This window comes from Sodiomyces alkalinus, assembly GCF_003711515.1.
Source record: "Sodiomyces alkalinus F11 unplaced genomic scaffold SODALscaffold_1, whole genome shotgun sequence".
Lineage (NCBI taxonomy): Eukaryota > Fungi > Ascomycota > Sordariomycetes > Glomerellales > Plectosphaerellaceae > Sodiomyces > Sodiomyces alkalinus.
In genome coordinates this window covers 6,969,818-6,981,599 of record NW_021167079.1, presented here as the reverse complement: position 1 = coordinate 6,981,599, position 11,782 = coordinate 6,969,818, and the positions used below count along the sequence as shown (strand labels likewise).

Genomic DNA, 11,782 nt, shown 5'->3' with positions numbered 1-11,782 from the left:
TGCTTGTCGGGATGTATGGGTTGACCGTAATCTCCCTTGTCGGGATCAGGAGAGAGGGATAGGTTTTTTTTTCTATTTGTATGGAAGAAGGCGGTCGTAAGCAATCTAAAACGGAATAAAGGTAATTCGAGTGCTGATCCCGTATAACTTACTAAACACTATTTAAAAAGAGAGACCGGTCAGCAACCCCAGCCTGTTATTGTCAATTCTACCTAAGTTAGGTAGGTAGACTGTAGACGTCCAGCCTACAACGGAGGCCGGAAGGTTTACATACGGCGCCTCGTTCTAGGGCAGGTTTACCTAACTGCCCACCACCTTCCCTCCCCGTATTGATTACAGGTACTGATTGGGACCAGTTTGTGGCGGTCGCAATGCTCGGTATCTGAGCATGGCAGATGGTCAGGAACCACGGAAACAAACGTAAGTGGCTAGCAGCCAGAGCGAGGGCACAGCGCCATCCTCTGGCTTTGTGGAAGCTTCCTCGAGCTTGAACCAAAATACAATAACTAGACGTGAAAAAGAAGCCATGACCCGGAGAACTATGGCGGGACACGTCAACTTCTTGAAATACCCCTAGATGCGCAACATTCTATGAAACCTACAGAACGCAGCAACTCAGTAGGGCGAGGACATTGTTAGGGACCACAACATTGCTAATAGAAGGAAGACGCGTTATGGGATATTATCCACTAAACCCTTCACAGTCGAACTAGCTGACGTCGCTGAGATGTCGGATTCCGAGCAGGATAGTAACCAGGCTCTGGATGCGGCGGGGATCGGTGGACCGCCACCAAGAGCCCCGGGTCCAGCGACTAGAGGGCCAGCAGAACTCCAGGAGGCCGATCCAGGTGCGAACCCTCAGAGAGCTGGGGAGCTTGACGCCTATGAAGACTCTGACGACGACGATGAATTCATGCCATTGCTGGATCGTCTCACGGACGCTCCGACCGTCTACTTACCATGCGGAGGTTCATCGTCCGAGGAAGAAGAAGTTGACGACGATGACCCGATAGTGGTGTCGGACCCCGTCACCGACGCCGAGGTCGTGAACGAACCATCCCCAGATTCGTCCGACGAAAGCAGTTGCACTCCACCTGACGCCCCGAGCCCATCAGCCGGTCAACCCGCAAAACCGAAATCGACAGAGGGGTCTCCCACGCACTCCGGCGAGGAACATGACTCCGAAGAAAGCAGCCACACTCCCCCTGACGCCCCTGGCCCAGCAGTCGGGCAATCCCCAAGCCCGAAATCTGCAGAAGGGTCTACCACGCAAGCCAGCAAGTCCAGCCCCTCTAGGCCCCAATCGCCCGGTCAATCCTCGGATGCTAGAAACGAACCTTTCCCGGAGTACACGGAGCCGGAGGACTTTGTGCCTGGTGAAGTCAGAGAAACGCTTTACCCGCCTGGGTCGCATAACTGGCACCCAGCTTTGGTTAAGTACTGGGAGCGAGAAGCGAGGTACTGGGCCGAACGGGCTGCTGCCGAGCTCCGTGAGAACCTGAGGGCTGCCCTCGAGGAACCTATTTCCCCGGAGGATTCCCAACGGTCAGAGGAGGGGGATCCTAGAGGTTCAGCGAGGGGGGGGGATTCTCAATCTTCAAGGGAGCAGGACGAGCCTGAATCTCCAGAGGGCCAGGGCCCCGTGCATCCAGAGGAGCAGGGGCCTCGGAGTCGCCTGGTAGTCCTGAAGAGCAGGAGCCTCGACATCCAGAGGAACAGGAGCCTGTGCACCTAGAGGAGCAGAAGCCTTGACATCCGGAGGAAGAGGAGTGGGAAATCCTGACGAATGTGCACATCTCAAGCGCTCAACCGTCATCAATACACCAGCGCGCGAAGCCGATTGTCTTTAACACAGGACGACGAGGAGAGCCGTCTGTCTGCGGAAAGGTCGAAGCAGCGTGGTTGCGGAAGTTTTGATGGATTGTCCGAACACGTTGAGCTGAAGCGGGAGGAGTCTTCGTTTCATTTTTGTTGTTCGGTATGAAACAATGCCAGCGTAATAATATTGGTCGAATGAACAAGTCGTTGATGTGTCACAGACAGTCTGCTGAGGCGGCTGATAGAAGTGCTGGCACTCTTCTATGATGTGTCTTTTCCCATGAATAAGCCGGGGTGCCTCGAGCTCACGTTAGGACCGCATCGAAGTCGGGCAGCGGGGTTGGATGTAGGGAATAGGTTAGATGTTGGAACTTAGGTGTAGGTGGTTGACGCGTAAGGATCGCACACGCGGATTGCAAGCAAGCTTCTAGGAAAAATAACTATATAAATAACTATATATAAGTACTATAGCTAAATCCTACTTTGGATTAGCCTAATAACGGATTTCCATAATTAACACGATTCCTTATATAATCCTGCTAGGTTGATCTTGTGATTTCACACGGATATTAGGTCACGTGACAGTGCTGCGCGGGGTTGCTAGACAGCAGTCACACACGGGTTTCTTCTATATCATGTCTCCACAGTGAGATTAGTAGCAACTGGTCGCGTTGCGACACCGCCTTTTGCCATGAGAACTTGTCGCAAGTTTTGGCCCTTGGGACATGGACCGAAGCAGCTGAGTGCCTAGATAGACAGGAGTACCGTAATACGTATGATTACGACTGAAATAGGAGTGCCTGGGGTCTCAACTGGGGTCTCACGGTCTCACCTCGCCGTCTCGCTCACAGGAGTCACAGCTTCCGAGCCAGACATCTCAGCCTAACATAGGAAATCATCTCCCCACCATCACCATCGTCGCAAACAACCCTCAAAGCTTCGGCAGCTTCCCTCACCACTTCCTCGACGGCCTCCTTCCCCGCCTCTTCCTCCACAGCCCGCAGAAACTCCTTCCCCATGAGCCGCACCCACCCCTCGACGCCTCCCTCCCCAGCCTTCGTCGGCCGCCACTCCCTCTCGACCTTCTCAACCTCCCAACCGCGCCCTTCCAGTTGGCGACGCACCCACGCCTCGTCGGGGAAGAACCACGGATCGGCCGCCACAGCCCTCGCCATGCCCACGCGCCGCGCACTCGCCATGAGCAGCGCCGTCCGCATCTCCGCCACGTTGCCGAGCCCGCCCATCTCGAACACGAGCGTCCCGCCCTGGACCAGCCTGTCACGGACGGCCGCGAAGAAAGAAGACGCCGCCGCCGCCGTCTCGGGCCGCAGGATCCAGTGCAGCGCTGCGTTGGAGAAGGCTTTCGTGAATCCGTCGCGGGGGAGGGACGGAGCGCCCGCCAGGGAATTCGCGTCCAGGACTACACCGCACGTTAGTGCATTTTGCCGCAGACGTAGTGTAGTGGCTTTTTTGGGAGAGGGGGACACGTGCCATGGAAGGTGCAGTTTGATTGCACTCCCGCTGCAGCAACCGCCTCGGTGGCCGCCTCGATCATGGCTGGGGAAGCATCGATGCCGTGCAGGAAACCTTTGCCTTGTGCGAGGACATGGCCGAATTCGACGTCTAGCAGGCCGTCGCCACAGCCAATGTCGAGGATGACATCGTCTGGTCCTACGTCGAGCCACTGTACCACTTTTGTAGCGAGTTTCGGTACAAAGGCGGCTGAGTGTTGGTATTCCTAAGATTGGTCTTGTCAGCTGTCAGTCTGTCCGATGCAGATTGCAGATTGCAGATGCAGGCCTGGCACGATGCGACCATTCATCGACGAACCTGAGACGACCAATTGTCGTTCTTCTCTCCAGCCATGATGAAGTTCTTAAGCAGAGTTTGTATAAATGAGCGGGATCAATGCCGTAGAAACTGAATGCCTTAACTGTAAAGTGATAATAAGAAGAAATACCAACTGACGTTCCAGGAGCGGCTTCGGGGTTATTTTATATCTTTTTTAACTCCTCTCGTGCGGAGGTGTCGTGTAAGACAGCACAGGAGGCGCAAGCCGATCTCGGACCATTGGACCGACCCCTGGCTTACAAGGACCGAATGACCGGTTGGGCCCGCCGTTCTGAGTCTTCAACACAGCTCTGGTCCCGTCCGGCAATGATACGCTCCAATATATCCCAAAATTTCATGTCATCGTAATTGATGTGAGTAAAATGTACTAGTCTTCACTGCAGAGTGTTCATGCTAGATGTAACGTGAATCAATGCCCAGTAAAGAACAAAACCCATGTACCACCATCAGTCAATATCCAGGAGCTTATACTTGTCGTCTCCGAGGGCATCCTCTACCCTCTTCATGATAGACAAGACCTTCTCCTCTTCCAGACGACGTCCGACAACCTGTACCCCGACAGGAAGGCCGTGCATGGCCGTCGCATCGTACAACTTGTACGCCCCCCGAGCAACCCCGTTCAACTTGCGAATGTTAAAGTCCTCGGGGAGCTGATCCAAAGCCTTATCAACGTGCGTCACGGGGAGGACGCCGGCGGTGTAGTCGAGCTTTTCCCACTATCCGTCAGTAACCAAGGCGGCCAAGAAGAAAAGGGCAGAGGAGATCTTCCCATAGGGAAGGAAGCAAATGACTTACAAGATTAAACAAGAAAGTATAACCGCAACTGCTCACCGCGTCCTTCATCCCCCCGTGAGGAACAGCCGGGGTAGCATTCGGCGGCGTAATCAGAAAGTCCACTCCCGCCTCCTCCCACCAGTCGAACCAGTCCGACCGGATCGCCTCGCGCCTGGCTACGAGCTGCCAGTTCTCAAACGCGCTCTGCGGCCGCCAGTCGCGCACCAGCCCGGCCCACACGTCGTCGCGCCGCACATACTTGACCCATAGATAGTACAGGTACCGCAGCGGCCCCGGCATGCGCATGAGGAACTCCATCTGCGCCGCGCCGAGATCGTTCCACTCGCCCGTCTGGAAAAACGACCGGAACATCCGGCACCCGTCCGCGTTGAGGGCCAGCGACGCAACCCGTAGCGCCTCGTAAGGGGACGGGGGGTTCACCTCCACAATCTCGTGGCCCTGCTTGCGAAGCGCCGCCTCGACCATCTCGAGGGAACGCCGACACGCCGGGCTCGGGTCGACGACGCCGTCGGTACGCAAGACGCCCACGCGGAGCCGCTCCTTGGCCAGATACTCCGTCGCCATCTCGGCGCGCCACGCTAGCGGGTGGACGGTGTAGTCGTATTTCCATGGCTTCATCTCGACGACGGCGCGCGTGAAGTAGGTCAGGTCGTCCAGCGTGCGAGCCATGGGGCTGTAGACCGACGGCACGCCTTCCTGGCCCGGCATGCTCGTGCGGAAACCGACCTTGGGCCACCGGCCCGTGGAACAGCGCAGCGCGTAGCAGCCCGCGAAGTGGGCGGGAACACGGACGCTGCCCGCGACGTCGGAGCCGATGCCAATGCGGCCGCCCATGGCCAGGAGGGCTGACTCGCCGCCAGTCGAGCCGCCGGGACTGTATTCCTCATTGTGCGGGTTGGTAGAGCGGCCCCAGACGTCGTTGGTCGACTCGAAGGAGAGTAGAGTGACGGGCAAGTTGGTCTTGACGTATGGAACGGCGCCGGCATCCTTGAGTAGGCGGACCACTGGGCCGTCCTGGCCTGTCTTGTTCCCGACTAGTCTCGAGAAGCCAACAGTGGCGTCATAGTCGGCCACGACGATTGTATCCTTGAGTGACACGGGGATGCCGGCAAGGGGACCCTTGAGGTTGATGGAGCCGTCGGTCAGCCACGTCTCGGCAGAGGAGAGCATGACTTCGGTGAGGCAGTTGGTCTTTTCGTGGGCTTTTATGGCCACCTTGCCATATGTTCTGAGGATATCAAGAGGCTCGAGAGATCCCTTGCGAACATCCTCTACCAGCTCCCCGATGGGCTTTTGGACAATCTCACGATCCAGAACGGAAAAGGGGCCATGGTAGGCGGTTAGTGCACGAATCCTCTGGACCCTTTCCGACTGTTTAAATTGACTGTCATGAGGTTAGTGATACCAAGTAAACCATGTTGTCACGACTTGTAAAAGGGCTGCTGTCAGAACAGACCAGTCTCGGCGGTGCTGGAGATAACCGAATGGGAATACCATGGCGCTTCTTTTCAGGTACTGGTTGATATAGATCTATTGGCGTAAATGGAAAAGACGTATTGCAGAGAGCAATAACAACAGCTACCTATGCATTTGTTTTGGAGGGCGGTGAATAAGATGGAGAGAAGGTAGGTGTGAGAAGGTGAGAGAGAGAGAGAGAGAGTCCTACTGAGCGGAAGGAGGTCGGTGTAAACCCGGGGCCCCGCCTTCTTATCACCCGACCTCACTGTTATCGCCCCCTGGCCCGCTGATACCCGCCCCCACCTGGGCGGTGACTCCCGAGTGAGTGTGTCCTGAAACTCGGTAAGCTCGGTGAATCTTAATGCCGGTGGCTTCTCATGTCGATACATCCATCAACTTGAAAGCATAGCCCAGATATGCAACATTATATTATATTCGCATCTCATTTCCATATCAACCTACAACGTCGGTGGTCTCCTCTCGTTCCGATAGTGATCGGCAATCAAGAAAGCCAGTTCCAGGGCTTGCTTTTCGTTCAACCGCGGATCGCAAAAACTCGTGTAGTTTGTCGACAAGTCATCCTCAGCCAGGTTCTCACTACCTCCCAGGCACTCCGTGACCGCGTCGCCCGTGAGCTCCAGGTGTACGCCTCCCAGGTAGCTACCCTGTTCCTTGTGGATCCGTAGCGTCTCCTGCAGCTCCTCGAAGATGTCCCTGAACTTGCGCGTCTTGATTCCACTGCCCGTCGAGAGCGTGTTGCCGTGCATGGGATCGCACTGCCACACCACGCACTGCCGGTATTCGCTGTCCTCCACCGCACGGATGTGTGCCGGCAGCAGCGACCGTACCTTGCCGGCGCCGTAGCGCGTGATGAGCGTGACCTTGCCCGGCTCGCGGTCCGGGTTGAGAGTCCGCAGCAGGGCCAGCAGATCGTCGACGGGTGTGGTGGGGCCGACCTTGACGCCGACGGGGTTGGCGATGCCGCGGAAAAACTCGACGTGTGCGCCGTCAATCTGTCGCGTGCGGTCGCCGATCCACAGAAAATGCGCCGACGTGTTGTAGTACTCTTTCATCGTCGCCGGGCTCTGGCCGTTGAGGTTTGCGCTGGATCCGGGAGGGGGCGGCGTCTCGAGTAATCGGGTAAGGGCCTGTTCGTACTCGAGGAGTAGTCCTTCGTGGCTGGTGAAGAGGTCAACCGTATCGAGCTTCTCGCTCCTGTCGGCTCCTATCGTGCGCAGAAATCGCAGCATGTCTGTCAACGACAGGACGGCTTCGGAGTATTTGCGTTTCAGCTCCGGATCCCGGACATGGCCTAGGCCCCAGTCGAGTGGTCTGTGAAGATCGGCGATGCCGGAGCTGAGGGCCGCTCTAATGTAGTTGAGAGTGGCCGAAGAGTAGTGGTAGGCCCTATCCGTGGTTAGGAGTCAGCAACCCAGATCCTCCAAACACAAGAGCGCCTTCTTCTGCGCCGGGGCAAACACCAACTTAACCAGTCTTTGTGGGTCAATCTCTCTCTCATCGACACTGAACCCGTTCAGGATGTCGCCTCGAAAGGACGGGGTTTCCTTGCCGTCGACGATTTCGGTCGGGCTGGATCTGGGCTTTGCGTACTGGCCCGCCATGCGACCGATGCGGACGACTTTCTTGTCGGCGCCCCAGATGAGAACCAAGCTCATCTGCAAGAGCAGCTTGATCTTCGACTCGATGGCGCTCTGCTCGCAGTACGAGAAGAGTTCAGCGCAGTCTCCTCCCTGGAGCAGGAAGGCCTCCCCCTTCGCACAGTCCCGGAGATGCTGCTTCAAGGCTACGATCTCCTTGGGGTGGACGACGGGGGGTAGCCTGGAGAGCTCCTCTACTGACTTTTTGACGAGGGCTTCATCGGGGTAGCTCGGGGCCTGCTTGATGGGCTTCGAGCGCCACGAGTCTGGTGACCAGTCTGAAGCAGTCATGGTCGCGACTCGTAGGAGCTAATATGGGGGGGGGGGTGGTTCTTGTGAGATGTGAGGTGAGAGATGATGCCCGAAACCAGGCGCCGGATAGGGACCGATGGCAAATTTGAAGGGAAGACTTATGTGTTAAGTTTGTCGGAGAATGAGTACGGGTACCAAGTCGAAAGATGAGAGGGAAGGAATGAGTCATCACAGTCACAGCAACCATTACGGATATATCACTGGCGCTGAAAGTACAAGGGAAACATTGATATTAATTTAATCTGAATATTTTCTTCTATTCTTCTTTGTCCTTGTCGATTTTAATCTTACTTCGTTGTCTTGTCTCGGGCACTTTTGGTAGAACCGGTACCTCAAATGGCGGTATTCTTCGTACCTGTCTCGAACTTCTTCTCTCTCCTCCCTCGGTTTCTGGTGGGACAATCAAGACTAAAGCGGTATCTTCCGGCAGAATGGCGGGGCAAGTCCGAGCTCCTCGCCCAAAATCTGTCTCGATATCGTCACAACTGGAAACCCAGGGGCCTCTCACGAACGAACGAACAGCGGTCAATTCGTCACTGTACCGCATTATCTCTAATACCACTCGAAACCAATCGAATCAAATTAGACACAGCCTCGATTGACAATGTCCGAGAAGCAACCCCCCACCATCGTCGAGGGCGCTACGACAGGGGACGTCGAGGACGAAGTTCCCTCCACAACTGCCAAATCCGCCGAAGATCGCAAGGCCGCCTCAGCACTCGCCTCTCTGGAGGGTGGCGATGACGCTGCGGGCAAGCAGGACGTTGACGCCGAAGCGGCTAAGAAGGCCCTAGGTAGCCTCAGTGCCGCGGACGCACCCGGTGGCGACAAAAAGACCATGGAACTGCCTGTTCGGAACATCAAAGTGGATGCGAGTGATGTTGCGCTGCTGGTGAGTTCCACTCTCGGTTACCCGCCAGCCTGGCCTGTCGTCTGCTTTCTATACGGATAACTCTGGCCAACGGTGCATAAGGAAATGAGAGAGATGGGACACATTGCTGACAGGTGGTGTATCATAGGTTGAGGAGCTTGAGGTTACGAAGCCCAAGGCGACAGAATTACTGAAGACCCATGAAGGAGACGCGGTCAAGGCTATGCGGGCGTTTATTAGCGCGTAATTACGACAGACACGATCATGATCAATGACAGCTCTAAATACCCAGAGTGGAAAAATGCCGCCACCGAAAGAGGCAGGGGTGCGATGGAATGGAGCATGGCGGTTTCGACCTTGGACGGCCCGTTCACGACACCATTGTGCAATTCGAACGAGTTTTATTATGGCGACTAGATATACCCGGTTTTCTGAACATACCATACCTTAGGATCAACTCCTGCAGTATACGTCAGTGGTCTCCTCAGAGTCCATGCCAAATCTCTGCCGTCCCTTACCCCCCTTTATCAAACTCAGGTAACACATAATGCACGGAGTATCGAGGTAGGTCAAGTACTGTTCCGAGTGCATGTCACCTCCAGATCTAGGCATTCCGATCCCCTCCTGCAACGTCATGTACGGAGTAAGCCATTGTGGAAGAATGTCATGTGGGCCGTTGTTATGCGGCCTTGTAATTTTCAATCGGCTTCTTGCTCTTGCGGGTATTATTACGCATTTCCGTCGGCGTCTTCACGGACAGCCGCAGCTTTGCGCAACGGGCGAACCAAACCGCGGATGCAAAAGTCAATTCATGAAATTATATGAGGAACACGAACCACACTTTCGGGTAGTTGTCTTGAACGCGACTTATTTTTAGCCATTCTAAAGGAGAGATGCGAATAGAGCGGTTGCTTGAACCTCACTGGCATCAATTCCCAGTCGGCAGCCGCTAGATTCCATCTTTCACAGTAACGTCTCGTCTGGCTTTACTTCGGGCGGTTGCACAATGCATGATCCTTTCTCGCGTATGTACCAATTCAAGGATAAGACGAAAGCCATTGAGCCAGTCAGCTATTTCTCGGGGTTTACCAAGGTGTACTCCGTAGGTTGGAACTGGACTTCTCCGACGGTCAAAGCAACCCTGCGAGAGGTGTGTACAACGTACAGATAGTTCCCTTCGATGTGTGTGTCCCGAATATGCTGGTGGCTGGGACGCCTTACCGGATCAGGGCAGACCGAGATGTTCGACCTCCTTCGTTGATGAGGGGGTCAATGGAAAAAGGACGCCACTTCGCCGACCATCCATGGGCAAAAAAGCCCAGCAATGTAGTGATTCCAGACCATAGGAGATGCACACGAGCAGAGTGGCGCAACGGCTCGGTGTGACCACCGACGCCGTTTAAGGCATCAGTCGGTGAGAGAACTAAGGCGTAAAGACTGACCTATCTCAGTTGATAGGGAAGGAAAATAGGGCAAAGGAGGGGTACATGAACCCAATATACTTATGAGAAAAAGATGTACGATTGCACCTGCCCGTGATAGTTACGAGCTCATGCCCAACTGGACAGGCGCTGGGCGTGCGTAGTTGCTGCATACACGTGTGTACGCTGTCGCGGATCAAACGATACATAAGAAGTCGAGAGTTAATAATAGCCAGCAAGCCATCGTTCTCCACAAGCCAGTCTCATGGGGACATATGCTCACGGGCTTTTTGGGGGGTAAAATCGCGCAGCGTTGGCATTACGGTACGGAGTAGAGCCTAGGGGTTTCCGCGTGGGGGTGAAGATGTTCTGCATTTCTTGTTGAATTCGGAGAAACATAATAATGGTTTGCTTCAGACGAAGGACGAGTTTTCGGTGAGGAGATCGTTGGGCTCAACATGTAGGTATAGGCATTCGGGTCTATTCGGGGAAAACTCCAGTCACAGCGTGGTATGGACCTTGCAGAGGACGTTGCAGTGTAACGGCGACCTGACCCCTCCCCTTTCCACACCCTTCCTTCTCTGCCCCCTCTCTGGGCGATATGAGGTGGACGCAATATGAGTTGGACCAAGATCTCAAAGTGGGCGGCCTCAGATGCACGGAATGGCGGACGGACGGACGCCATCCAGGTGCGTCATAAGAAAGGGGGGGGGGGGACATCGGGGCCATGGACGTCCGAAAAAGGGGTAACGTCGTCAAGAATGAGTAGGGAGAAAGTGGCTATTGCCATCGTGACCGACTATCCCTCGACGTTCCCGACAACGCATAATAAGGAAATGAGTGGAGTCTGCGTCCATGCCGCGTTGACCGAAACCAAACGTGATCTGGCTGCTACACCGTAGTCACCCATTTGATCGAATTTTCCCCTTCCTCTCCTTTGTATCAGCCCGTCATATTGGTCGTTGGCTCAGGTGGCGTTAAGTAGTCGCGAGTTGGGATTCTGCAGTCTGCAGGTCAACAGTCAAGTCAAGCGCCGAGTTACGTTGTATATCAGATCCCGGAAGCTGGATCACATCAACCGCCACGGGAACGGAAATGAGGGGGTGAGGAGGTGAGGAGGTGAGGGTTGCCGGCTTAACCCCCCCACCAACCGCGACTGGGTATGGTGCAAAACCATTGGACACTAGTGGCCAGCCAGACCGACCGCTGAGCCGAGACAGTGTGACATTGGCATTGATCAGTCGGTGGTCACATCTTTGGGCCCCCTTGTGTTCCTTTCCGCCTTCCCAATCTGGTACATTTAGAGTACGGAGTATGAAGTATATTTGCATAGGGTACATGATGATGAACATAACAGACGGCCTAGAGATAAGAGTTGCAGTGCTAATTAAGGTACCTGAAGGGCTTATGTACCAAGTCGTCGTATGTAAATAGGTAGCCTCAAGATCCCCCGGTGACCCTTTCTTCCCTTCTTTCCTCTCCTCGGTGTCATCCCACGCCCCTCGCAGCTTCCCGGACCTCACATCCGCATCACCCGCATCTGGCCCCTGGTCCCCCCACCCTCTCGACTAGGGGTCGATTTGCAGCCTGTAACGTTT

The 11,782-nt window shown here is 55.1% G+C and overlaps 5 protein-coding genes across 5 annotated transcripts; 2 read left to right on the top strand and 3 right to left on the bottom strand.

Annotated features, from left to right (window-relative positions):
• The first annotated feature begins 377 nt into the window (after positions 1-377).
• On the top strand, positions 378-2,210 carry SODALDRAFT_327853 (hypothetical protein). The gene has a single exon (XM_028610538.1). It carries the CDS (start codon positions 728-730, stop codon positions 1,733-1,735), a length of 1,008 nt encoding a protein of 335 aa, XP_028471453.1. The 5' UTR covers positions 378-727; the 3' UTR covers positions 1,736-2,210.
• Positions 2,211-2,367: 157 nt separating this feature from the next.
• SODALDRAFT_348320 (S-adenosyl-L-methionine-dependent methyltransferase) lies at positions 2,368-3,758 on the bottom strand. Its single transcript, XM_028613358.1, has 3 exons — positions 3,649-3,758; positions 3,304-3,556; positions 2,368-3,238 (listed from the first exon to the last, which is right to left on the bottom strand). Exons 1-3 carry the CDS (start codon positions 3,682-3,684, stop codon positions 2,673-2,675), a joined length of 855 nt encoding a protein of 284 aa, XP_028471452.1. The 5' UTR covers positions 3,685-3,758; the 3' UTR covers positions 2,368-2,672.
• A 201-nt stretch (positions 3,759-3,959) lies between these two features.
• On the bottom strand, positions 3,960-6,075 carry SODALDRAFT_43950 (amidase). Its single transcript, XM_028615374.1, has 3 exons — positions 5,921-6,075; positions 4,465-5,848; positions 3,960-4,376 (listed from the first exon to the last, which is right to left on the bottom strand). The coding sequence occupies exons 1-3, from the start codon at positions 5,959-5,961 to the stop codon at positions 4,116-4,118; spliced, it is 1,686 nt and encodes a 561-aa protein (XP_028471451.1). The 5' UTR covers positions 5,962-6,075; the 3' UTR covers positions 3,960-4,115.
• Positions 6,076-6,380: 305 nt separating this feature from the next.
• SODALDRAFT_269649 (3-deoxy-7-phosphoheptulonate synthase) lies at positions 6,381-7,871 on the bottom strand (the record flags this gene model as incomplete). Its single annotated transcript, XM_028607675.1, has 2 exons — positions 6,381-7,329; positions 7,408-7,871. The coding sequence occupies 2 exons, from the start codon at positions 7,869-7,871 to the stop codon at positions 6,381-6,383; spliced, it is 1,413 nt and encodes a 470-aa protein (XP_028471450.1).
• Positions 7,872-8,294: 423 nt separating this feature from the next.
• Positions 8,295-9,329, top strand: SODALDRAFT_327851 (hypothetical protein). Its single transcript, XM_028610537.1, has 2 exons — positions 8,295-8,784; positions 8,912-9,329. The coding sequence occupies exons 1-2, from the start codon at positions 8,497-8,499 to the stop codon at positions 9,008-9,010; spliced, it is 387 nt and encodes a 128-aa protein (XP_028471449.1). The 5' UTR covers positions 8,295-8,496; the 3' UTR covers positions 9,011-9,329.
• Positions 9,330-11,782: the final 2,453 nt, after the last annotated feature.

Bases quoted from the DNA above. Each gene is read 5' to 3' on its own strand.
- SODALDRAFT_327853 (XM_028610538.1), top strand. From the start codon at position 728: ATGTCGGATTCCGAGCAGGATAGTAACCAGGCTCTGGATGCGGCGGGG.
- SODALDRAFT_43950 (XM_028615374.1), bottom strand. From the start codon at position 5,961: ATGGTATTCCCATTCGGTTATCTCCAGCACCGCCGAGACTG. The intron at 5,849-5,920 runs GTCTGTTCTGAC...ACCTCATGACAG, and splicing joins CTCCAGCACCGCCGAGACTG to TCAATTTAAACAGTCGGAAA. The intron at 4,377-4,464 runs GTAAGTCATTTG...TAGTGGGAAAAG, and splicing joins ATACTTTCTTGTTTAATCTT to CTCGACTACACCGCCGGCGT.
- SODALDRAFT_348320 (XM_028613358.1), bottom strand. From the start codon at position 3,684: ATGGCTGGAGAGAAGAACGACAATTGGTCGTCTCAG. The intron at 3,557-3,648 runs GTTCGTCGATGA...GACCAATCTTAG, and splicing joins ACGACAATTGGTCGTCTCAG to GAATACCAACACTCAGCCGC. The intron at 3,239-3,303 runs GTCCCCCTCTCC...CGTGCGGTGTAG, and splicing joins CTGCACCTTCCATGGCACGT to TCCTGGACGCGAATTCCCTG.
- SODALDRAFT_327851 (XM_028610537.1), top strand. From the start codon at position 8,497: ATGTCCGAGAAGCAACCCCCCACCATCGTCGAGGGCGCTACGACAGGG. The intron at 8,785-8,911 runs GTGAGTTCCACT...GGTGTATCATAG, and splicing joins CGAGTGATGTTGCGCTGCTG to GTTGAGGAGCTTGAGGTTAC.